This window comes from Camelus bactrianus, chromosome 2 (genome assembly GCF_048773025.1).
Source record: "Camelus bactrianus isolate YW-2024 breed Bactrian camel chromosome 2, ASM4877302v1, whole genome shotgun sequence".
In the NCBI taxonomy this organism is placed as follows: Eukaryota; Metazoa; Chordata; class Mammalia; order Artiodactyla; family Camelidae; genus Camelus; species Camelus bactrianus.
The window spans coordinates 105,633,064-105,658,430 of NC_133540.1; the positions used below are offsets into that span (position 1 = coordinate 105,633,064).

A 25,367-nucleotide genomic window follows, 5' to 3' on the forward strand; every position below is an offset into this window, starting at 1 on the left:
ATATAGTGATTCACAATTGTTAAAGGTTATGATGCCCCATTTATAGTTATTATAGAATATTGGCTGTGTTCCCTGTGTTGTACAGTATGTCCTTGTGGTTTATTTTATACCTAATGGTTTTTACCTCTTAATCCCCTACCCCTAAATCACCCTCCCCCCTTCCCTCTCCCCATTGATAACCATTAATTTGTTCTCTGTGTCTGAGTCTGTTTCTTTTTTTATTATTTTCACTAATTTGTTGTATTTTTTTTAGGTTTCACACATAAGTGATATCATATGGTATTTGTCTTTCTGTCTGACTTTCTTCACTTAGCATAATACCCTTCAAGTCCATCCATGTTGTTGCAGGTGGCAAAATTTCCTCCTTTTTTATGGCTGAGTAGGATTCTATTGTATATATTTACCACATCGTCTTTATCCAGTCATCTGTCAGTGGGCACTTAGGTTGCTTCCATATCTTGGCCATTGTAAATAATGCTGTGAGCACTGAGGTGCATATATCTTTTTGAATTAGCATTTTTGTTTTTCTCAGATATATACCCAGGAGTGGAATTGCTGGGTCACATGGTAGTTCTATTTTTAGTTTTTTGAGAACCCTCCATGCTGTTTTCCACAGGGGCTGCACCAGTTTACATTCCCACCAACAGTGTAGGGGGCTCCCTTTTCTCCACGTCCTCACCAACATTGGTTATTTGTGTTCTTTTTGATGGTAGCCATTCTGACAGGTGTGAGGTGATACTGTGGTTTGGATTTGCATTTCCCTGATGATGAGCAATGTTGCGCATCTTCTCATGTGCTTGTTGATGGCCCTACTCTTGAGAACAGGTCAGCAGTCTAGATTTTTCCCCTCGTTTTGGTGAGTTTTCTCTTTAGAGGTCCCTTACTATCAGACCTTGGTGAGGGTCCTACCAAGTCCCTTGGATTTGTTTTAATTACCCTGACTCCCATTTAAGGGAAGAAGTGATTCCAATCCATTTGTCCTAGGAGGGTCCTTTCCCCATAGGAATTCTTGAATGCAAATTAGTATGTGAGGAGAAGAGGTGATTTCCAACTCCACCTGGCAGCATTTGAGACCCCACTACAAGAGGGAAGTGTCAGATAAGGGGTGACACCTAATTCCTCAGCTGAGCACACCCCAGGGCCAGGCCCTCAAAAGTTCAGTTATGTCAAGTAAGTGCAACTTGAGGACACCAGTCCTGAGCAGAGAGCTGGTTTCCCTGAGGCTCTTTGCCCAGTTGAGGTGCAATAAACAATACACTACAGTCTTTGTGCTGTCACTAAGGAAAATCTGATGAAAGATTTTAAAGATTTTTTGATACTGATATGCCTCTATTTGATAATCCATGACTTCCTCTGTTCAGGCTGCTGTAACAAAATACCATATGCTGACTGGCTTGTGAATAGCTGAAATTTATTTCTCACAGTTCTGGAGACTGGGAAATCCAAGATCAGGGGACTGGCAGATTTGCTGTCTGGTGAGGGCCAGCTTCCTAGTTCACGGGTGGCTGTCTTCTCCCAGTGTCCTCATGTGGTAGAAGGGAAGAGGAATTCCTCTGGGGCCTCTTTTAAAAGGGGCACTAATCCCACTTCTGAGGGCTCCACTACCAGGACCTAATCACCTCCCCAAAGCTTCTCCACCTAATACCATCATATTGAAGGTTAGGATTTCAACATACGGATTTTGGAGGAGCCATGAGCATTCATTCTATAGGAATTCATATGTGAATTTTTTTTAACTATTTTTTTTTATGGAAGTATAGTTGATTTACAATGTTGTGTTAGTTTCATGTTATAGCAAAGTGACTCAGTTATACATACATATATTCTCTTTTCAGATTCTTTTCCATTATAGGTTACTATAAGCTATTGAATATAGTTCCCTGAGCTGTACAGTAGGACCTTGTTTATCTATTCTGTATATAGTAGCTTGTATCTGCTAATCCCAAACTCCTAATTTATCCCTTCCCCCTACTCTTTCCCCTTTGGTAACCGTAAGTTTGTTTTCTATGTCTATGAGTCTCTTTCTGGTTTGTAAATAAGTTCATTTGTATTATTTTTTAAGATTCCAAATATAAGTAATATCATATGATATTTTTCTTTATCTGACATGATTCACTTAATATGATCATCTCTAGGTCCATCGATGTTGTTGCAAATGGCACTATTTCATTCTTTTTTATGGCTGAGTAATATTCTATTGTATACACACTACAGCTTCTTTACCCCGTCATCTGTCGATGGACATTTAGATTGCTTCCATGTCTTGGCCATTGTAAATAGTGCTGCTGTGAACATTGGGGTGCATGTATCTTTTTGAATTAATGTTTTCTCTGGATCATATATGAATTTTTGACTATATATACTAGGGGGAAATCTTGTGTTGTACCTAAAACACAGTGTAGTGACAAATAATTATTACCATAAGACTGTGGGCAAAGCTGCTAATGTGTCTAAAACTGCAAAATAGTATGACAAGGAGGGAAGGTATAGCTCAGTGGAAAAGTGCATGCTTAACATGCACAAGGTCCTGGGTTCAATCCCAGCACTGCCATTAAAATAAATAAGTAAATAAATCTTAATTACCTCTGCCTGAAAACAAAATAAACAAACAAACAAAAAATAAATAAAATCTTTTTTAAAAAATAGTATGACAGTGCTTAATTTGGAGCCATGTGACTCCAGAATGATGAGTATAAAATGTGACTCTTGCTCTGTGCCTCTCTGCTTGGAAAGCTCTCAGTGGCTCACGGCCAACCAGAGGATACGATTCAGACTTCCTCACAAGCATGAGCAGTCCTTTGAAACCTGGCCTGTGTGGTTTTTCAGCACTGCATCTCACCTGTCCTCACCTTGCCTTTTGTGTGTTCTTTAGGAATATTGCTTACTTGCCCTGTCCCGGACACACTATACTGTTTTCTCCCACTCTGGTCCCTATGCTCATGTTCCCCACCTTTGTAGAAAGCCAAGGTGATTTTCTGATTTCCCAGAGTGACAGAGCCCCACAGGCACTTGGCTGTCCTTAGTGTCTTTATCAGTGGGTGGAGAAGCATTTGCCTCCCCTGAAAAAATTGGCCACATACCCACTCCTTTGCCCTTCGGTTTTTATTTGGCAAACAGTTATTGAGAACCTGCAGTTTGTTATTACTGATGTTAAAAGAGGGGTAACATACCAGCTTTGGCCCGTGGAGCTCCCCTTCTGGTAGGGGGAGATTGACTCAAGAAGGCAGTGCCACAGCCTTCTGGTAAGTGTTTTGCTGGGGACAGGAAGGTGTAGAGGCCTCTAGGCTCATACAGGAGGTGCACTGACTTTAGCACCAGAGAACACTCCAGAAGAGACCCCATGTTGGCAGGTCTTTTAGGAGTTGGCACTGGCTTGGCAGAAAGGAGAATAAAAGTAAGTGTTTGAGATAAAATGCTGTTGGTAACCCTTTCTGGGAAATGGGCAAGGGGTTGCTTTAATCAAGTCTGATTCTCACTAGAAGGTAAAATAAACCATTTAAAATTGTATCTTTTCTCCTAGAACCTGTATGTATTTTTAAAAGTGTTATCAGCATTGCAACAAGATGTGACCCAGTTGAAATTGTATCTATTTGCATTGTTTCAGTGATTGTGAGGTGACTTGAAGTGATGTTAAGAAACTTAAAATTCATTTGTGAACATAAATTCTAATTACTAAGAAAGGTTAAGATGATCATAGTTAGATCATTGTGGTAGTTGCTAATTTAAACCTTAATGTTTCTCTTTCTGTCTGTATCCAAAAAGAAAAAAAAAAAACAGCAAAGCCTTCAATGTGTAAGCTTAAAATTTCAGAATATATTGTAATTACCTCTGTCTTGTTAGTCTTATCTAAAACTAGATCGTAAACTATTTTAAACTTTTGTGTTACTTTTAGAAATACTCTTATGTAATAGAAGAAAACCAGTTGAACAGTTATGGGGCCAGATGAATACAAACTAAAAGTTGATGTTGCTGCTTTTGAAATGAGTTAGTTGCAGATGACTATTAAATGCTGCCGTTTAAATTTAGCAGAACCGTTAGATGTGAGGATTTTTCCTTTTATTAAACAGAAACAAGACCAATAAGGGGGAAGCATCTAGCTTTTCACAGATTTCAGTTTCTAGAATAGCTAAGAAATGTGGTTTTGGTCTGCATGATGAAATGAAAGCAAGTAAGAAGACTCTCTCTTTCAGGTTATGAGAAGACCGATGATGTTTCAGAGAAGACTTCCTTGGCTGACCAGGAGGAAGTAAGGACTATATTCATCAACCAGCCCCAGCTGACAAAATTCTGCAATAACCACGTCAGGTAGGAACTACCTGAGAGTGCCGTGGGGACCGGCTCTCGCCACAGAACTCTGGCAGAGCATCTGCCCTGGCCCGCCAAGGCGAAAGTGCTGGCGAGGAACTTTCAGTTAAACCAATTTAGTATTTAAGAGCTTACTGGAGGCCGTGTGAATCAGCTATGTCTCTGCCTCTAGTCAATAAGGAGATGTTAGTAAGGGTCTAGAAGCAGGAAAGAGCAAAAAGATAAGCGGCTACACTCTGCCACTTCCCCGTATAGTGTCTGAATAATGAGAGCGGTTCATGGGTGAGTGCCTTTGTTTCAAACCTGTTAATAGAACCATGAACTACTTTTGGAGGGGGGTGGTGGTTAGGTTTATTTATGTATCATTAGTTGTTTTTTTTTTTTTTTTTTTTTATGGAGGTACTGGGGATTGAACCTAGGACCTCACGCTTGCTAATGAGCACACCCTCTGGCACTGAGCTACACCCTCCTCCCCTGTGAACTGTTGTTTTTGATGAACAAGTTTTAACCTTTTAAAAAAAGTTTGCAGTTCTTCACTTAGAACTCCTTTTTGTTAAATAGCCTTTAAATATTGGCTTTGGATATTTGCAAAATTCAGTGTGGTGTCAAGGAAGGGAGGGCTCTGAGAATTACTTCACTGGTGAATATTTTCATTCCAACAATAATGTAAAAATATTGCTGTTTAGGTACTAGTCACTAAGTGGCCTCTGGAACCAAGAGAACAGCCCCGTGCCCCGTGTCAGCCCAGTGTTTTTCCAGCGATAAAATTCCTAGATTTGTGAAGTGACCGTTTATAATTAATATTTACACCTTCAAGTTCTGGAGTAACTTTTCTGAGCTTGGGGAGTGTGGCATGTGTCCCTTTAACCTCCTTTCTCTTTAATTAACAAGAGGAAGATTGGAGGTTTGATTGTGGACGTGGCTGGTGTGTTGAGTGTGGAGTCCTCGCCACGTTTCTAGAGGAGCCATGAAGAAAAGTTAAGCAGAACCCAGAAAATTCCCCATTCCTCTGCAGTTAGCCAGGGAAGCCAGCTCTAACGTTTCTGGTCCTGCTCAAATTGCTGATTTATTTTTTGCAGTATATTGTTTTCTATTAACATTATATACTATATTAACTGAAGTTGTTCTTCTTTGTAAGCAAGCTACTGCTAGTCATGTTACACAGGATGATTGGCCAAAGAGAACAAAAGACATAATGCAGAAAATTAAACTCTTACTATTTAGACAGTTCCTTTCATTCAGGTAAATAAATGATCATTTGCAATATTCTCCCAATTAGAAACAGAGGGCAATTTTTCATCATCAAAATTTTCATACGGTGATAACAGAATTTTGTCATGGTGGAGTAATGATGTGTGCTGCTGTTCACTTTGTTTTCTAGCACTGCGAAATACAACATAATCACATTCCTTCCGAGATTTCTCTACTCTCAGTTCAGAAGAGCCGCGAATTCATTTTTTCTCTTTATTGCACTGCTGCAGGTAAAGTCATGTCATTGTAAAACCTTAGTTCAAGGTCATGTGTTCAGTTATTAATAAATATTTTTGTCAAGGGCATGATCAATTTTCCAAAGCTTATCTAAACACAGAGAGATAAGCTGGTTTGGGTGAGCATTTCCAACTCCTGCCGCAAAGCCTGCCATGATACCGCTACCTCGTCAAGCCCTTTCATTCAATCAGCTTATTTTAAACATTCTGTAAACTCGATGTGGCAAGCACTGTTCATTTTGGGTGGTAAAGGGGGATGGAACCTTTTTCTTAAAACATCAGCTTAACATTGTCAATTCTGAACATTGTCAATTCTGAACCTTAGGACATAAGCGTTACCATTTTAAAACCTTTTTTGTTTTCTATTTGGGTTAGTTGTAATCAGAAAACATGTTTTATTTTATTAAAAGGTGGTATATGTTTATGTAAAAAGATAAGAAAACACAACACACCATAAAGAAAAAGATTTAAACTCTTATTATTCCACCACCCAGAGGCAAGTACTGTCTTAAAATTTGAGTGTATATCCTTCTAGCCTTTTTTTTTCATCCCAAGCATTGTTAACTGACTTAGTTTATAAAAAGAGGATCACAGAGAACATTTGTCTTAGCATCTGCTTTGTTATATAGTAATGTGTGGATATTTTCCCAAGAGATTCATTGTGTTTCTAAAATATCAGTTTTAATGGTTGTATGAAATTGTAGTATATGGATATGCTGGAATTTGGTTAACCAGTCTCCCCTTGTAGGTGTTAGTCCTACACACAACTGCTTGCTGTGAAGCTGATTAGCATCCTCTTTTAGCCACTTATTAGATACATGCAAATTGCCTTACCCAGTGTTAGTCTGCCAGGATAGTGAAATCAATGAAGTGTATCTTAAGAAGCACTAAGAACTTTGTTGTTTTTAAATGTATTATAAACTTTTTAGTTCTTACTGAATTTTATTTTTATTTTTTTCTTCAAATAGCAAATACCTGATGTATCACCAACAGGTCGCTACACAACACTGGTTCCGCTCTTATTTATTTTAGCTGTGGCAGCCGTCAAAGAGATAATAGAAGATATTGTAAGTATTTATTTTTTTCACAAGTAAATGTGACTCTGTTATTTTTATATATGTACTTTGAAATATTAGTTTCTTTCTAAATTAAATACCCATTCAGCTTAAAAGAGTTTTAAAATATGCTCCTACCCCTGGAGTTAATTCTTCTTGATTTCTATAGGAGTAATATTACAGAATGCTTATTACAACGTCCTCTTATGTTTGTACCTTTGTAGTGAAATAAATTCATTTGAATGTAGTAAATAAATTCATTTGAATGTAGTAATTGGCTTGGAGAGAAAAATGTATTTGCACATTTTTTTCAATTACACTCAATTTTCAATTTGAACATTATTTCAAATTAAACAGTACCTCCAAGTTACCTAAATGTAAAGTTTTTTTATATCTATTATTTTTCAATGTATATACCATAGCTTTCCCTTTATTAAGTACCTTTGATTCCTGTTCGTCTCATTTTAGTAGTTCTAAATTTCCTTTTATGAAAAGAACATAACAGCAAATTTGCTATTTTTATTATTCCATAGTAGAGAAAAGGGGAAGTCAGTAACTACTTCAGTCAAGGAAGCTAGTATTTTTTTCTATGTCCTTTAAATAAATATATTGCCTGTCTGAAATGACCTTCTGTCAGGACTCAGGCAAGTCAGATGGTAAGGCAAGGAAAGACTGAGGCATTCTTTAGAAAGCTCTGACTTTCGGGTTGTACAAACACCGCTATTATTTTTGTAAAGAATCAAATTGGATCTCATGAAGAACACATGATCAATAGCATCACTGGCCTATTAGAAATGGGCAAACTGACCATGCAGATCATCTGCCTCAAAGCTATCCAGCTGTCTAGGAGTGCAGACAGAGGGTGGGCATGTGTGTGCGTGTGTGTGTGTGTGTGTGTGTGTGTGTGTGTGTGTGTGTGTAAAACATAGGCCTCTTGTTGGAAGTGGCATACTTGTGGGGACCACTAGCTAAAAATTCAAGGGACTCTCTTCTCACCCGCATCTCTCCACACAGACATGCCATCCTTTAAACTGTGCTTGGACTTGGCAGTCCATAAAGTTTGGTCTTTACTACAATTTTGTCTCTTTCTTTGCCTTATGTATTCCCTTTTCTTTCTTCATTAACCTAATTTTCATTGAGCATCTGTTATTTACTAGGAGTTGTGCTATTGTTTCTGCAAATTTTTTTTTATTTAATTCCTTCGATAATTTTGAAAATTGGATATTAACCCCATTTTAAAGTTAAGGAAGCTGAGGCTTAGCAAGGTCATGTAACCTGCACAAGAAGTCGATGGAATCAGAATTCCATCCCATCTTCCTGTGTATTATTGTGGTGAGTCACCAACAATAATGTTGATAACATTTATTGAGCTTCTGGGTTCCATGTACTTGTTTTATGTCCTTTTCATTTGTTAAATCTTAAAACAACCCTTTAAAGGATTGTTAATATTATCCCCATTTTACAGATGAGGCAGGGGAGGCACAGAGGGGTAAGGTAACTTGCTGGAGGTCACAGAGCTCAGAACTGAGCTGTGAGAATTCAAACAAGGCAGTTTGGCTCCAAATGCTGCCTTATAATCACTGCTCTAAACTACCTCTCAGTTTTCTTTTCTTTTCCCTAGTGAAACTAAAAGCTCTCCAGCCGTGGTTTCTAGTACTCCTCTCTATGAAAATACATAGTAAATAAAATGGTACCCAAGAAGTTTGGTTGTTTTTAACAGAACTCTTATTGGCGTCATGTAATAATTGAATACTTTAGAAAGCAGCTTTTCAGGCAGTTCATGAAGGATGTAATAATAATATTGTGGGGTAAGAAGAGTATCATGTGAAGTAGTTTTCCAGTAAAATCAGTGCTAAGAAATTGACTAAAATGTTTTCTGAGAATGGTTTGATAAGTTTATATCAGCATAAGGTGACAATGTTTGAAATGGTACTCCCTAGAAAAGGAAAAAAATAAAACAATAGTTTACATAGTTGGACAAAGAGTATCTCTTTCAGTAAATTATAATTAATACATAATTTGTTTACTCAACAAAAATATATGAAGCAGTACTTAGGTACCAGGCATTCATTAGGAATTATATTAGGATGTCTTGCAAGTTTTTGTCCAGGGGGAAGGAAGGGCAGGAGACGCCATTGTTCATGTAGTTACTCAGGGCTGCAGCTAAGTCAGGGCTCAGCTTTGTGGAATATCGGTGGTCACCAGGACAGAGGAGGAGAGAGATGGAAGTCTCACTTCTTCTGCATGTTGGCCCAGAAATGGTACATATCACACATATGCTTACAGCACAATGTTAGAACTAGTGACATGATGAAGGGAGATGTAATCTCAGTCCATGGAATTAGAGGAGAACTAGATATTGGTGAACCTAGTAATGTCTACCACTCTTACATCAGTGAAGAAAACAGAGCCTATATTCTAGTAAACCTTCCTTCATATTCTACTAAACAGCAGTTTTAAAAAATTTATAATGAAACAGTAAGAATTACCTAAGACTTGACCACCCCAGTGCATTTTAACTCTTGATGCTTTAGACACCATCACATAACATGATTTCCTATTTTTATGTGTAAGTAACAAATGACCTAATGCTTATTTGAAAATACTATAAAATTATTGGAGAACTCTTAGTTTAAAAAAAGTCTGCATCATTCAAATGCCAATTCTTATGGTAGGAGTCAAGGTTGTTCATTACATTGTTAATATTCATCATAAAAATCATGCCTTCTTTGCTATACACTTGTTAAGTTAAACACTGATTTACTTTATTCATTATAAAACAAATATTTATTTAAAGTCTGCAGTGTTCAGAGACAAAATACTGGGAATATGCCAGTGAGTAAAAGTAGCCATGATAGAGCTTGCAGTCCAGGACAGGGGGCAGACATTAATCAAGTAACCACATCAGCTGTTACTAGGATTAAAAGATGCCCTGAAGTCCTTAGAGCAATGCTAAGTGTGTGGTTAGTGCTGAATGAATGTTAATAATGTTAATCATCATCATCCAAAGATCTTTTTGACCAAAATATGTTAAATGGATTGGAAGGAAAACAAAAAGAATTTTGGTAGTAGTTGGTAGGAAAACATGAAGATGTCTTAGACTTAAGTGGTATTATAAAGATAAAGAAATATGGAAAAATGAATTCAATATATATTTAGGAGTAATATTGACAAGACAACACTATCTGGCTTGCTATATACTCTACGTATTTTACTTATTTATTTATCTAATTTTTTATGTTATTAATGTTTTCTCTCCAACCACTGGAATGTAAGTTCCATGAGAGCACGAGTTTTTGTCTCTTGTTCATTGCTCTATCAGTAATAGTAACAGGGCCTGGCACATAGTGGTTTGTAAACATTTATTGGGAGAAGAAATGTATTGGATAGGAGTGAAAGGGAGAGAACGTACTTAGGAAACTCAAGTTCCTGGTTTGTGCAGATGGATGGTATGTGGTTGCATGTCTGAGACAAGTATCAAGTCTTGGGGCTTACAGGCATAGGTTGCCTTTTGAACATAGCTTGCGATGCCTTTGAGACTGCCAGAGGGAGCTGTTAAGGAGACAGCTGGATGTGACTGGGGCTCAGATGAGAGTCTTGGCTGGTATATATTTAGATGATGGTTGTCATTGAAATTGCAGATATGAATGATCAAAGAGAATATAGAATGAGAAGCAGAGAGGGCCAAGGAGTGAGCCTTAAGGAAACCCATCACTGAGAGACAAGAAGGGGCCAAGATGCAGATGGATCACCTGGGCAAGATGTCTTAGGAAATGCCTAGAGGGGAAGGGTTCCCAGGAGGAAGGGGTGGTCAGCACTGCATGCTTAAGTACCCTACAGTTCATGGTGGTCTTTATTCAGTAGAGTTTATTAGAGCACTGTCAATCAGATACTGATAATAATAAATAATTCACGAGCTCTCAGTGATACTGAGTTCTGATTGCAGGACAGTAGAGGCATTTGAGCTCAGAGGATAGCTGTATTAATTTTCTGTGAACTATTTGTTTTAGAAGGAATGATGATCTCTTTAAGATACAAAGTTTTTTTTTGTTTTTTGGGTTTTTTTGGCGGGGGATAATGATAAGATTAGAATCTACCTCTCTGGGTTGGATCCTCATGTATCTTCAACACAATTGTTTCTTGACAGGTAACTCAATTTATTTTGTGGTGGGAAGGGTGAGGAGGGGAGGCTTCTGTACAAGAATTCTCTACAGGTGGAAAGTAATGTTCAGAATCTCCTTAGGTTTCACTAAGATTAAATTTCCAGTTTAAGTGGAATGTTTCATTAATTAGCTTTTATTTGTCTCCTTTAGTTGGAAGTCTAACCATTGTCTATCATAGATGTGAATTGTTCTGGAAACATTTGCACTGCCTTCAAATATCTAAATTTGCCTTGGACTGTTATTTTCGACCAAAATTTATTTTGGGTTACTTTCTAATTTTCTTAATATCTTGATTAACAACAATCACAAAAAAAAAATATTTTAGAGTTTTATCAATCATGGAATCTTCTCCACTGATGCTACAAATTTAATAGAACTTTAAAATTTTATTTAAGAACATTTGCTGGCAAATCATCTGCTTTTGGAAGCAATAATTTGCCTATTAAAAGTCTGCATTATTACACTTTTATTAGTGAGTGTTTCATTATGAGAAAGAACTGTAGTGTGTTCCTGCATGTGGATGTGGCAAGAATCATTTTCAGCAAGCCTCCCACAGAGGCATTCTGAATGCCCTATTTGCATTTTGTGCAGTTCAGTGGCTGATTGTTTGGATGAACTGAGTTCACACTGCCAGCTATTATGCCTCTCCTCGTGAGCATTGCCGGGTCTTGGAGTGCTAATCTACAAGCCCAGGCTTTTCTCTTGAAAAGTGTTTTCATTTGTGCCCTGTGATTCTATAAACCATGTTTCTTCTCGGACGGGGGACTTAGGAATTCGTTTGTTTTACATTCGTGCCAACCCACCTTATAGTTGGGAGTGTGCAGCTAAATCTGACCCTGGGCTTTCTGTGATAGAATCTTTGATTGGTCACACTCAGCACTTTTGTGCAACGTCAGTAGAGGCTGACTTGTTAGACTCGATGCTGCGAGTTCAGACGGAAGCCATGGAAGACCTCTAGTTGAACCATAGAGAAGATAGCTGCTTCTCGCCACGCAGATCCTCACCTTTCCTCTGACCTTCCCTTTCTCTTTCTTACTGCTATAAAATCTTGGCTTATGTAACTCTTCAAACTCACCCGCCTAGACTTAGACTAACTCACTTGTTTACCTTTTAATTTTTTCGTGCTTTGGAGGAAGAAACATGAGGTTCAGCGACTTACGATGGGGGAGGCGGGCTGTGGGGAGCAGTGGAGAGAAGCAGCTTTATGCAAATGGTAGATGTATTTGGTTCTAGTCACTGACAGACATCAACACGTCATTAAATGATAGAGGATGTGCTCAGCTTAATTGGATAATGAATTTCATAAGAAACAATAATTCTGTGCCATTACTAAATGGTAGTTACTACAGATGATTCTCTTGGGCAATCTTCTTATTTAAGTAAGTTATTTAAGACTAAATCAGCCTTTCAGCTCCATCTTTTCTAGTACATTAGTATTTGTAAAACTTTAATCTTACGCATGTGGTAATGTCCTATCTTTCTGAGGACCACACACCTATACTCCAAGAAGAGGACTAGCATATAAAGATGCTGTGGATCACACTTCCAGTTTTTAAATTTCTATATACCCTCTGATTGTTCCCATACCACACCCCTGGCATGGGAACTTCTACAATTGATATGGACATGAAAGGATAAAAGCCTTGAGAAACAGAAGTCAAAAGAAATCTCGGTTTTGTTACAGGTGCTATTTTGTTTTATTAATCTCATACTTGTTTTCACAGTTTTTGTTTTTGCTTTTAAACTTTAGAAACGACATAAAGCTGATAATGCAGTGAACAAGAAACAGACACAAGGTAGGAATTTTATATTTTGTTTCTTGTATCTATCAAATACGCTCATGCTAATATGTACTAATCACTTCAATTACATATATTCGTGGGAGAGGGTGAGCATCGCGTCCATGTACTCTGCCATCTTGGCAGTCCCCCACAATGGAGAATATTGTGTATCTCTTAAGTTTTTGTTCCAGGGTAGATTCTTGCTTTGTAGCATTTATTAGCATGACACTTAAAAATTCAGATTAGAGTGATTTGCAGGGTAATACTTTTTGAAAAGTAACATTTTTAATACATTTAAGTGCCTCATAGCAATGTACTCACAAGTATTGTCCATAAAATCTTCAGTTGTTTTTGACAGTGTTAAAGCAAAATGTCTTTGTTTGTGTGTGTGTGATCTGTAGATATTACCTGAGATAAGATTTATAGAAAATAATCAGATATGATGTTTCTTTGGTGGAAGGCATTTTGAAAGCACTTTGAGTTATCCTGGACTTGGAGATGATATGTGCTCCTGAAAGAAATAAAACAGGTAAAACCAGGCCAGCTGCTGGGAAGCACATCTCATTTTGACATGGCTTTTTTGTTGGGGATCTCATTTTGATGGAATCAAAACCAAAATGACGTTTGATGCAAGCAAATAGACCATTGTGCTCTCAATTAAAAAAAAAAAAAAAAAAAAACAACCCAGAAGCATGGGAAAGAGATGTCTCATCCCTGAGCTCGCCCCACCTGAGAATCTCATCTCTCTCTCACCTGCCCTGTTGTGATGAGGATGAGCCATGTCTGCCTAAATGGGCTGGAATTAAAACAGTATTTTTATACGGCATGACTGTTAGGGAACCCTGTCAAAACACCCTGCCTCTTTTCTCACCATCTTCCACCAAAGGGATTATCTGCTGATCTATGATGCATTTGAGGAAGGTGCATTTATTAAAACATTGCCTAATAAATCAACTAAATATTTACTGAGATTATATTTATTATGGGACATATGAAAAAGTGTAAGATGGGAACTATTTAAAAGGTAAAACAATCTTGTGTGGGAAATGAAGGGTTTGGCTGACATGATCTCAGTGTCTCTAGATTTTTGTGGCAAACAGTGGTTCCTGTGTCAAATGTTATATGGATTCAAAAGAAGGAGAGAGAATGGTGGGGTAACTTGAGCTAGATATTGAATTCGAGGAAAATTTTATATGAGCAGAGGTCCCTGGGGAAGACATTACTTGTGTTGTTGAGTGAGAAGGAGGAAGAGAGATTTTCCTGAACGGAGATGAAAAAGGCTGCTGGATTGCTTTGCTGAACCACTATTAGAGTGGAGATATAAGGAGATTTATAGCAAAGAAGAGCAAAGACATGATTAGAAATGTAGGCCAGGGTCAAATTTTACAGGGCCTTGAATGCCAAGCCAAGGAGATTCCAATTTGTCTTATGTATGCTGAGCAGCTGTTGAAGGTTTACAAGCGAAAAAGAGACACTAAGAACGTGCAGATTAAAGCTGGAGAACAGAACGAAAGGGAACAGGGGACTATTAGAAGTGTGGGGACTAAGCTGCTCCAGGAGTTTGGGTGGGAAGGGACAACCCCAGGTAATGAAAGGGGAAAAAACCCAAGTATGTCAGGTACTGGTATTTTTGGTGATGTGCAAGTTTTTGTGTTTGTTGCCATGTTGCTCAGAATATTCAGTAACAGCTTTTGAACTAAAAATATGTAACTATTTTTTCCCAGTATGTAACGTGTCTTGTACCAGCGGGCTCCTATCCTCAGGGACTGGCATTCACTTATTTTCAAGTCTTGGCCCGAGAAGTCGACGTTGTACGGGTGAAGAGTCACTGTCATATTCAGGATGATTTTAGGCTACTCCATCCTGTATTCATGGGTTCTCTGGTTTTCCAGACACTTGCCTACTCCCAAAAATACTTCCTTTTGTCTACTCTTCAGAGAAAATATTCTTTCTTGGTTACCATTCTTGGTTCAGCAGTTCATTGTGGGCTGACAGGATTAGCTTAGCCCTATGGCTAGAAATGAAGAATAGGCAAGTGAGAGGAAAGGCTTCTACAGTATTTAAAACTCATGTCGAAAATAAACTATCAGGGCCTACATGTAAAGACCATTTTAAGTCAGCAGAATTCTTAGAAATCCCATATCTAAGAAACGATGGCCTTAGTTTGATACTTGAAATTGTTTTCCAAGAGAAGGGAATCACTTTTTTCTTTGCCTAGATCAAGTATTGATCATCTTTTTAGTTTTGCATTTGTTAGGAGATAACAGAAATGTTCATAGGATTTACAGGATGCTGTTACAGGGTGCTGTTTGCGGTCAGATAGCTCTAATTGCTTTATATGAAAGCCATCTGTTGTCATTAGACAAGAATGAAATTCAGTTTGCTTTCCTGAGTTGAGGCAGCGATGGGTGTAGGAGTGGAAAGGGGGTTACTTTTGGCAGATAATTAATTTTTGACAGACATTTGAAGTATTTAACATAAAATTTTATTTTCTAAATGTTTACCAAGACCATGCAGTACATAAAAGGACACCTTTCCCTCGGATTCAAATGTTAATCTGTCTACATTCTTAAAGAAATGATTATCTTCTCTCCTTATTTTGATCTGAGGCACCAGAAAGTGACTTTTCTCTGTCTTTGCCTTGTGACTTCAGAAATATAAATCTATAATTTCATTTACAACATTTTCAGCCATTTACTGTGAACTGGTACCTGTCTGATGCCTCACCTTCACGAATTAATGAACTCAATCACGTGTTATATTATGGATTCTGCAGAAGGCAGGTCCACCCTCTCCCTCATCTTTGTGTCTGCACAGCTGTAGCATCCGCCCCTTCCTTAGCAGGTGCTCTGTGTGAGTGAGTTAACCATTCTCTGTATAGATACTGCTGTGCAAATAAGGAAGCAAGAAGAGAGCAGAAATGAAAAGAGCCTTGTTGGAAATTCATTATCTAGGGTGTGAGCAAGAGGAAAAGCAGTATTTTTTAAAACGCTGTGTCTCAGACTGTTTCATAGGCACTGATTTCAAAAAGAGAGAAAAAACTAATACAGTGGAAGTTCTTGCTGCCTCTTTACTTTCGCTGTTGAAGTCATTACATCATCATTTCAGTCTGCTCTGCCTCCTGTGAACACAGTATGTATCCATTTATTACTTCTGTTACCCGAAGCCTCAGAGCACTGTCATATTCAGAATGCCCTGGCTTTCCTGGCATGTAAACTTACCTTCATTTTTTCCTGATTGCTTCCTCAGTATTTGAACTCGCAGTATTTGACATATCCTCTTCCATGTGTCTACACACACACTGGAGGCAGTCTCTCAATGTATTCCTGAATTGCTTTTTTTTTTTGCCTAATCTGGCTCTGCAGAATTTTGTAAATTATACACTGGTAGTTATCATTATAATATGTATATTGAAGCCAATCCCTGTATGAATTTGTTGTGATGGTTGAGCTACTTCTTTTATTAAATTATAAATATATGCTTTTTAAAATGAAATACTATTATGGTCAGCATGCCAATATTTCAAGTGGAATGATAGATTTGCATAAAATCACAATATGGAGGCCTAGGAAAGGATAGGATGGAGGTACGGACTAAGGTAATTGGGATCTAAAAAATTGAAATTAAAAATGCCTCTTAGTGAAGTAAGTTTGCTTTTTTAAAATCCCAGGCTTGGATATATTCTCTGAAGGTTGGTGCACATACCTTCTGCAGGGGTGCATGTCTGGGAGACGCCTGTGGCCTCTGGCAGCACATCAGTCACCTGGCTGGATGCTGCAGGGGAATGAGGGCCACCATGACCACAGTTAGATTGTTTCATACCTTGTAGGTATTAGATTAGAATAAGTCTTCAATAAAGTAGTTTTGCTGTGTTTAATTTAATTTAGAAAAAGACAGCATGAGATTCTTCTTAACTAGGCACATAGCTAAAAACAATAGCTCTCATCTCCACCTGTATCCTCCTTCCCTGGAGCTCCTTCAGCCTTTGCAGAAGTGGTGTTGAGTTGGTGGTGGCTGATAACCGCTAACAGGGCGACTTCCCTGCAGGATACAGAGTTGCTTATCTTCGACTGGAAGCTACTTCATCTTTAAAGTCCTTTATGGAAAAGGTGTTGAGTTGGTGTGGGTTGAATACATTCTAGGTTGTTAAGCCTGAAATGACCTACTAATAGGGCTGAGTCCATCTGGTTGAATTTATTACCTGCAAAGGGACTTAAAATAGCACCACTTTCCTGACTTATTGAAAAAGCCACTGTGCAGCCTTTTTGTCTCCCTGGAGGTGTCTCCACACCTGGTCCGTCCATAGGCCTAAACCTGTACTCTACAGCATGTACATCACTTGCCTAAAACAGTTCTTAGGAAGTATTGTTTCCATGAGCTTAAAAATTGGACTTAAAAATTAAGTGCATATATGGCCTAAAGGATGTTTTCAGACACCTCTAAGATTTTTTTTTAACTGAGTTATAGTCAGTTTACAATGTAGAGCTTAATTTTTCAGTTATACATGAACATACTTATATTCATTGTCACATTCTTTTTCACTGTGAGCTACCACAAGATCTTTTGTATATATTTCCCAGTATAATCTTGTTTATCTATTCTACACATGCCTGTCAGTATCTACAAATTTCGAACTCCCAATCTGTCCCTTCCCACCGGCAACCACAAGTTTGTATTCTATATCTGTGAGTTTGTTTCTGTTTTGTATTTATGTTCATTTATTTTTTTAGATTCCACATATGAGCGATCTCATATGGTATTTTTCTTTCTCTTTCTGGCTTAATTCACTTAGAATGACATTCTCCCGGGACATCCATGTTGCTGCAAATGGCATTATGTTGTCGTTTTTTATGGCTAAATACTATTCCATTGTATAAATATATGACATCTTTATGCAGTCATCTGTTAATGGACATTTAGGCTGTTTCCATGTCTTGGCTATTGTAGGTAGTGCTGCTATGAACATTGGGGTGCAGGCAGACACCTCTAAGATTGTTAATATCTTCAAATTAAAATTTAAAAATCTTAGGATTTTATAAATTGAACTGGTCAGATACTTTCAGCAGTAGCCCTGGGTGAAGAGGAGGTATTTATTTGTGGGGAAGTACAACCCTATATTGTCTTTCATTTGTCCTATAAATAAAAGTTGCACACCCAGTTGCAAAACCCACTAGGGAAACTGAGGGCCATAGTTAAAGTGAAAGGAGAAAAATAGGTGTGATCCAAAGTTAGAATGTTTATTATTTCAGTTCAGTAAGTCTTTATTGAACATCTACCTTGTGTAAGACCCAGTGCAGAAAATGCATAAAGAAACCAGGCTTCATTTTTGCCCTACAGGAAATTAGAATCCGGTAGGGGAGATAAGATACTTGCTGATACTATGATACAAGATAGAAAAACTAATAAAGGCCAAATGAGAGAGATGGGAATTCAGAAATGCCACATGCAAGGTTTGTAAAGTAAGCAGAGCTGTCGGGATGGGTGCAGGAGGAAGTGGGAAGGCCTGAGATATTTTCTGGGCATAGCAAATACAGTTGTCCCTCAGTATCCATGGGGAATTGGTTCCAGGACCCCCTCCACTCAGGTACCAAAATCTGAGGATGCTCAAGTCCCTTATGTAAAATGGCGTGGTAGGTGGTGGATGCAGAAACCGTGGATACAAAGGGCTGAATATAGTCTGTTTTGGCTGCAGTATAGCATACACGGCAGGGAGCAGTGGGGGCTGGGACAGGAAGGCACATTAGGGTCATAATTCGGAGGCTTTTGAAAACCGGGGTGAAGAACTTGGAGAGAACTACTGAAGAGTACGGCTAGGTTCCCAGTTGTGCTTTTGAGCAAAGAATGTGACAGCTGTATGGGGATGGGTGGGGTGAGGCCAAAGGAAGACTGCCTTTTGATTAATTAGGGAAGAGGGAAAGGGCAGTGACAATAAGAAGACAAAGGAGAATACACAGTGGATAGATCCAACTCGGCTTGGCAAAGGAGGGGAAACCCCATCAAACACTGCTGAGTTAAAAGAGGACCAGGATTGTGAGGCCCACTAATCGAGCATTTAAGAAGTCATCAAATAGATAAGCAGTAAGGATTTACTGTATAGCACAGGGAATTATACTCAATATCTTGTATAACCTATAATGGAAATATAATCTGAAAAAAACTGAATTACTGTGCTATACACCTGAAACTAAACAATATTGTAAATCAACTGTACTTCAATTTAAAAACAAAAAAGTCACCGTTCTTAATTGGAGTTCTGATTCCAAACTGGAGAGCAGTTGTGGAGCTCTGAGAACTGAAGCCTGGTTGCAGGGAAGGGTGGAATGACTGGTGAGGCAGTGGAGGGAGATTTGTCTTTCAAGGAATTTCTTCATTACATAAAGGAAAAAGCAAGTGTTTCATGGTGGTGAGCAGGATTGCGGGAAAATATTTTGACAAAGGAAATTGTTGACCCTTGTGCTCTGGTCACATCATCTCACACATATTTTTTTTTTAATAAGTCACTGGTTCTCAAACAGCTTGCCGGGACCCACCCCTGTAGTTTCTGTAGGCCTTGCACAGGATCCCAGCATCTCACTGCTAAGAAATGCTCGGTGAGGCTGATTGCTAGTGCTGACCACTGTTAAAGGTTTTATAAGTGAGTTGATAGAAGTGATATCAACTCACTGGAAATCTCTTCAGAGAATGTGGACGAGTGGGGAACTGAGGACTTCCCTGTTGTCTTTTGTGTTAAGACCCCAAGCAGACTGTTGCTTAACTTGACCTTTGTAGACACGTTCGTGCAGGAGACCTCTGTGCAATGTCAGTTTGTTGCACAAGAGATTTTTGCCTTCAAGTTGTCTTTGTAAGTAAGGGTCTGCGTAGTGGACCAATTGATGCTTTAACGTGGCTCTGTTGGTTTTCCTTCTCGGCCTGTTTCAAAGTCAGAGTTCAGTCAGTTGCACTCTTAACCTTGTTGGTGAACTGAAGTTCCTCTTCAGGGCTTACTCCCACCTAGAAATTGCAGCATACTGCCTTTTCTGTGGTTTCTCTGTCTTCTGTGACAGCGGTGGTGCCCATTGTCCTTTTGGACAACTTGCCTCTTGTTACACACTTCAAGAAGTGGATTGATTGCTCAGGAACGGCCCCAGTGGTAGACGAGTTCGATTGCAGGGCTGGCGGCTTCTCTCAGAGAAGCCAAGCCGGCACCTGTACCCGTACGATGAGTCCTGAGAGACTGACAGTTGCTCCAGGGCCTTTGATCTGATCAGCGGATTCCCAAGGGACTCTAACAGAATGTTTTCATTTCGAGAAAGAAAACCCATTACAACAAAGCTGTTCAGTGGCATCCTGCTAAGTAAAGGCAGGTCACACTTGAGGTGCTGAGCCCTCCCATGCATGCTGTCAGACTAATTAGCCTGTGTGGAAACTGTGGCAGGTGTGTTTGGGGAACTGGGGAGAAGTGGAGGAGCTTTGCATTTAAAAGAAGGAGCTGTTAAAGCGTCATAAGACAGGCCATTGTCAGCTCTGTCCTTGCATGCTCTGTCCCCTCTGTCCCTACCAGGCTTCACTAATCACCTCCTCCGTGGCTTCCCTTCTTGACCTCTTACACTCCAAAGTTGTAAAGTAGGTGTACTTTTGGCGCAAGAAAGCTAAAAATTCAGCAAAGGACCCGGCATTTTTCCTTGTTTCCTCTACACCTGGTTCGAGCCAGGTCAGAGGAAGTCAGCGGTTAAAAAATAACTAGGTTACTGTTTTAGTCACCAGCATGTGACGTGGTCTATTTTAATTGTTCTCTAGTTGGCCACTTAGGAACCAGTTCAGAAGTAGAAACAACAATGAACTGTAACCGACTTTTATCCTTGACCAGTATTCAAGCCTTGATTTGTATGTTGTGAGTTGATTTTCAACTTCACCAGAATTCTGCATTGTTCTCCATATCCTAAGATGGGTCTAGCCGCAGATTTGAAGAAGCTGTGCACTTCGAGCTTTTATTTCTGTGTTCCAGTTTCGTATTTCAAAAACAAATGAATTGGGGTTGGGGGAGGGGGCGGTGGATAGAAACATATCCTTAGATCTAAGAAGCCTCCAGGAAAGCTGATGCTACAGGTCTCTGGACAACCTGTTGAGTAGCAAGTTTCTGTGCTATATCCAGAGATGTGTTGCTCTGCTTAGTTAGAATTCTAACTCAGAGTAGGACATAAAGGTAATTTACACTTGGAATAATCCAGGCCATGGAAGCTTTCAGAATAAATACCAAATGCCCATCAGATGGACAAAATTCAGATGGCTGATAGCAATTTGTGCCTTTCTGAGTTCATAGTCAGTGGAACCTCACGTAGTGCTGGTGACAGTGTGGATCGCAGCAGGGAAGTCATGTAGTTGTGTATGATGAAAGTATAAATGCAAATGCCCTCTAGCTAGCAGCACTCTTTGGGGACCCTCTCCTGTGGAATATAATCATGTGGATATATTTCAGTGTTGTTTGAGGTGGTAGAAAAAAATAGAAGTCAGAATTTCCATCAACAGGAGGATAGTTGACTATACTATGATACAGCTGTTGTGTAAAACAGAGCTGTTTTGCAGCTGGACTGGAATCGCTCTCTGCTTGTCTCAGGGACATTGGGAATTGTGATGCCCAACCTTGGCCACGAGCAAGACGAGATGGACTCCCTGGTGAATTAACACGCTGTGTAGGGTTTGAAACTCCCTGGAGCATCTGAAACTAGCCTCTCTGCTCAGTTTAAGGATGTATATAGATTGATGGCTTACCTGGTTTTACCTGTTACATAGCCTAGCTTATCTCATTGGCTAGAGGGTATAAAAGACCCCCTGGAAGCTTTTCCCCAGGCTTCCCTGAAATAAAGATTTATTGTACATATCATAGAGGTTCAAAATTCTTGCCCTAGGTGGATGGAAAGGGACCCCAGGGGACTGTGCCTAGAAATTTCCAGGCCCCTGATGCTTACCTAGGCTTTTGTTTTCCTGCTGTACCATATCCTCTACTTTGATTAAAGCTTTTTATGAATACACCCTGGGGAGTCTTGTGAGTCTATTCAATTATCTGACCCGTCGTACACTGGATTGTTTTTCAAAAATAAGCCGTCTTTATACTTTGTCCTGAAAGTATCTTTTGTTAAGTGGGAAACCAAGTTGCAGAGAAATACATTTTTAAAAAGAAAGAAAACAAATATGCACATGTTTGTCCAGGGAAAGGTATGTGAAGGGTGCATCAGTTAGCATTCCTTACCTTGAGAAAGTGCCGTGAGATGAGGGAATCTCAGCTTTTCCTTTATGTAAATCCTGTTGGCTTGTACATTGTTGGCTGAATACGTATTTAAAAGTTTCTTAGACATGTACATTTTGCAGTAAGCTGTATTTTCCAGTGTATGTCTTCAGTGATGAGCAGAGAGGAACCGTTTAGTTGGAGAATAGGGGAGAAGAGAGTAGCTGGATGTACTGTTTGGGTGGAGGCAGACATCCCCTAGGGGATGGGGGGACAGGTTAATTAATAGAGGGAGAAAAGTGCAGAAGGGTCAGTTAGGGGGAGGTAGATAGGGTTCAATGTGCATAGAGAAGCCATCTGAGCAGGGTTGAGGGGAATGAGCAGATAACGAAGATGGAGAAGTGAAGCAGATTTGGATGGTTTCCGTGGAAATGCCGCAGGCTGCCACCCTTCTTCGTGGAGCAAAGATTCCCTGGCACGGTCTGCTGAGTTTGGGCAGCCTGTTGTGACATCTCCCATCCTGGCAAGTGGCACCCAGTAGAGTGATTCCAGACTATTTTTAGATGTGAACGGACAAACATCTTGGAAGTGGCAGCATTTCACAGAGGGCTAGTTCAGATTTCAGAGCTGGATAGGGTGGCCCAGAGCTGACATCAGAGGACGTTCATGTCCCAAACACATAAGAACATTAGTGTATCTAACTGTTGTGTAACTGCTTCCAGTGGCTCACACTGGAGTCATTTTAGGAACTTATAAAACTGAGGAGTCTATTTTAAGCAAATGTTTAAATAGTTCATTGGCATCATTTTATGTAGCTTTTTTTAATAGAGCTATAATTCACATACCATAAAATTCATTATTTTCAAGTATATAGTTCAGTGTTTTTCAGTGTATTCACAGTTATGCACCCATCGCCACTATCTGATTCTGGAATATTTTCATTACCCCAAGAAAGAAACCCCATACATATAAACTGTCAGTCCCCACTGTCCCCTTCCATGAGCCCCTAACAACCACGAATCTACATTCTGTCTCTATGAATTTTTCTATTCTGGGTATTTTCTATAAATGGGATCATACAATATGTAACGTTTTGTATCTGCTTCTTTCACTTAGCATATCTTCAATATTCATCCGTATTATAGCATGTATCAGCATTTCATTCCTTTTTATGGCTGAATAATATTCTGTTGTATGGGTATACCTCTTTTGTTTATCCATTAATTGGTTGATGGACATTTGTGTTGTTTCCACTTTTTGCCTATTATGAATAATGCTGCAATGAACATTTGTGTATAAGTTTTTGTGTGTACATATGTTTTCAGTTCTCTTGGATATACACTTAGATGTGGAATTTCTGTATCTCATGATAGCTCTGTGCTTAACTTTTTGAGGAAATGCCAAAGTGTTTTCCTATTGTTTTATACATTGTATATATATTGTTTTTAACATGAGATCTACTAGGAGCGGGGTTGTATATTTCATAAATCTGTATAACTATACCATGGCTTCATATAGTCCCAAACACATAGCAACATCAGTGGATCCAGCTTTCCATCCAGCAGGTGTTGACCGAACACTTTTGTGTTCCTGCATTGTAATGCTGGGAACATAGCAGTGAACAGAATAGAAAAAATTCCTGTTGTCACAGATCTTGGAGTCTAGGGGAGAAGAAAATCTTTAGTAAATCCTCTCTCAACTAAATATATAGTAAAACTGTCACAAGTGCTCTGAAGGAGAAGTGTAGGAAGCTCACTTAGACTTGAGGGGAGTGGTAAAAGAGTAGTGTCAAAAAATGTCCCCTGAGAAAGTGGTGTTAAAGCTGAGATCTGGAAGACGTATGGAAGTTATCTAGGTGAGGATGGAGGAAAAGTGTGTGCCAGTCATGGAAACGTGTGCATAGGATTTGAGGCTGGGAAGAGCAAGCTGCTTTCATCAGGGTGGACACAGGACAGGGGCAGAGGGTCATGATGGAGAGGAGGCAGGTGCTGCTTCGTCAGAAACCTTCTAGATGTTTGAACTTCATTTTACCAGCCAAGAGAAGCCAGTTGAAGAGTTCTAAGCAAGGAGTGACCTAGTCTTGTATATGTATGTGTGTAGAGATATATGCATTTAATCCATGTATACATAATAATCCATAATTGTACTTATATGTAAAATCATTGTACTTAGCCATTATAGCTATGCCATAGAAACTAAATTAAATCAAGAGCGAATGCAGGAAACTGGTGTTGAGGCTAATTCAGAGCTCCATTTGGGAGTAGGAGTGCTTGAAGTAGGGATGCTGGGGTTGGTGATGGTGGAGGAGATAAAAGTTGGCAGGATTTGAGATGCTTAGGGCATGAAATCAACAGGATATTTTTAGTAGTAAAAACTATTCGTGATTTCCAAAGGTTTTTTTGTTTCTTTGCATAAGAACAGCAGAGTTTAAAAATAGTGGGATAAACTGTGAGGCATATGTGCATAATAGAACTGCCAAAAATCATAATTCAGCATTGTTAACAAACAGAAATTAAGTTTATTAGAAAGTATTGCTACAAAAACAAAACCAAAAAACCCTACCTGAGTAAGTGAATTTAACAAAATTACACAATGACAAAGTCATTGTATGAAAGTTTAATGCATTTCTATATACTACCAGTGACTAACTGGAAAATGGGGTAAAAAATATAAGAAAAAGATCATCAAATATCAAAAATTAAATCTAATGAAAGAGCCAAACACTGTTAACTACAAAAACGTACTGGTGAAAATTTATGAAGACATAAATAAATGGGGAGGTATAGCCTGCCCATGAATTGAAAGAATCAAGCTCCAAGTCAAAGTCCCAGGAGTCTGGGGGATTTTTCTTTTCTTTTCTTTTTTTTAAAGAATTAACAATTTCATTCTTAAATCACATGGAAATGCAAAGAACTCGAAATGTGTATGTTTTCAAATTAGAGTTTTTGTCTTTTTTGGATAGATGCCTAGGAGTGGGATTGCTGGATCATATGATAGCTTTCTTTTTGATTTTTGAAGGAATCTCCATACTGTTTTCCATAGTAGTTACACCAGTTTACATCCCCACCCACAGTGTAGGAGGGCTCCCTTTTCTCCACACTCTCTCCAGCATTTATTATCTGTAGACTTTTTGATGATGGCCTTTCTGACTGGTGTGAGGTGACACCTCATTGTGGTTTTGATTGGCGTTTCTCTCACAATCAGGAATGCTGAGCATCTTTTCATGTGATCGTAGCAGCACTGTTTACGATAGCCAAGACGTGGAAGCAACCTAAATGCCCATCACCAGACAACTGGTTTAAGAAGATGAATATGTGTGTGTGTATATATATACATGTGCACACAATGGCATATTAAAGAGTGAAATATTGCCA

The 25,367-nt window shown here is 39.0% G+C and overlaps 1 protein-coding gene across 5 annotated transcripts in view; it reads left to right on the forward strand.

Moving 5' to 3' along the window:
- Positions 1-25,367, forward strand: part of ATP8A1 (ATPase phospholipid transporting 8A1) — a 214,507-nt gene that overhangs the window by 26,561 nt on the left and 162,579 nt on the right. For 4 of the 5 annotated variants that reach the window (XM_074348531.1, XM_074348524.1, XM_074348539.1 and 1 more), the window contains exons 2-5: positions 4,191-4,305; positions 5,687-5,786; positions 6,761-6,859; positions 12,761-12,806. In XM_074348531.1, coding sequence (XP_074204632.1) covers positions 4,191-4,305; positions 5,687-5,786; positions 6,761-6,859; positions 12,761-12,806 — 360 coding nt within the window. Of the gene's footprint in view, positions 1-4,190; positions 4,306-5,686; positions 5,787-6,760; positions 6,860-12,760; positions 12,807-25,367 lie in introns of those variants that run through there. The other variant, XM_074348546.1, reaches the window with a different exon arrangement.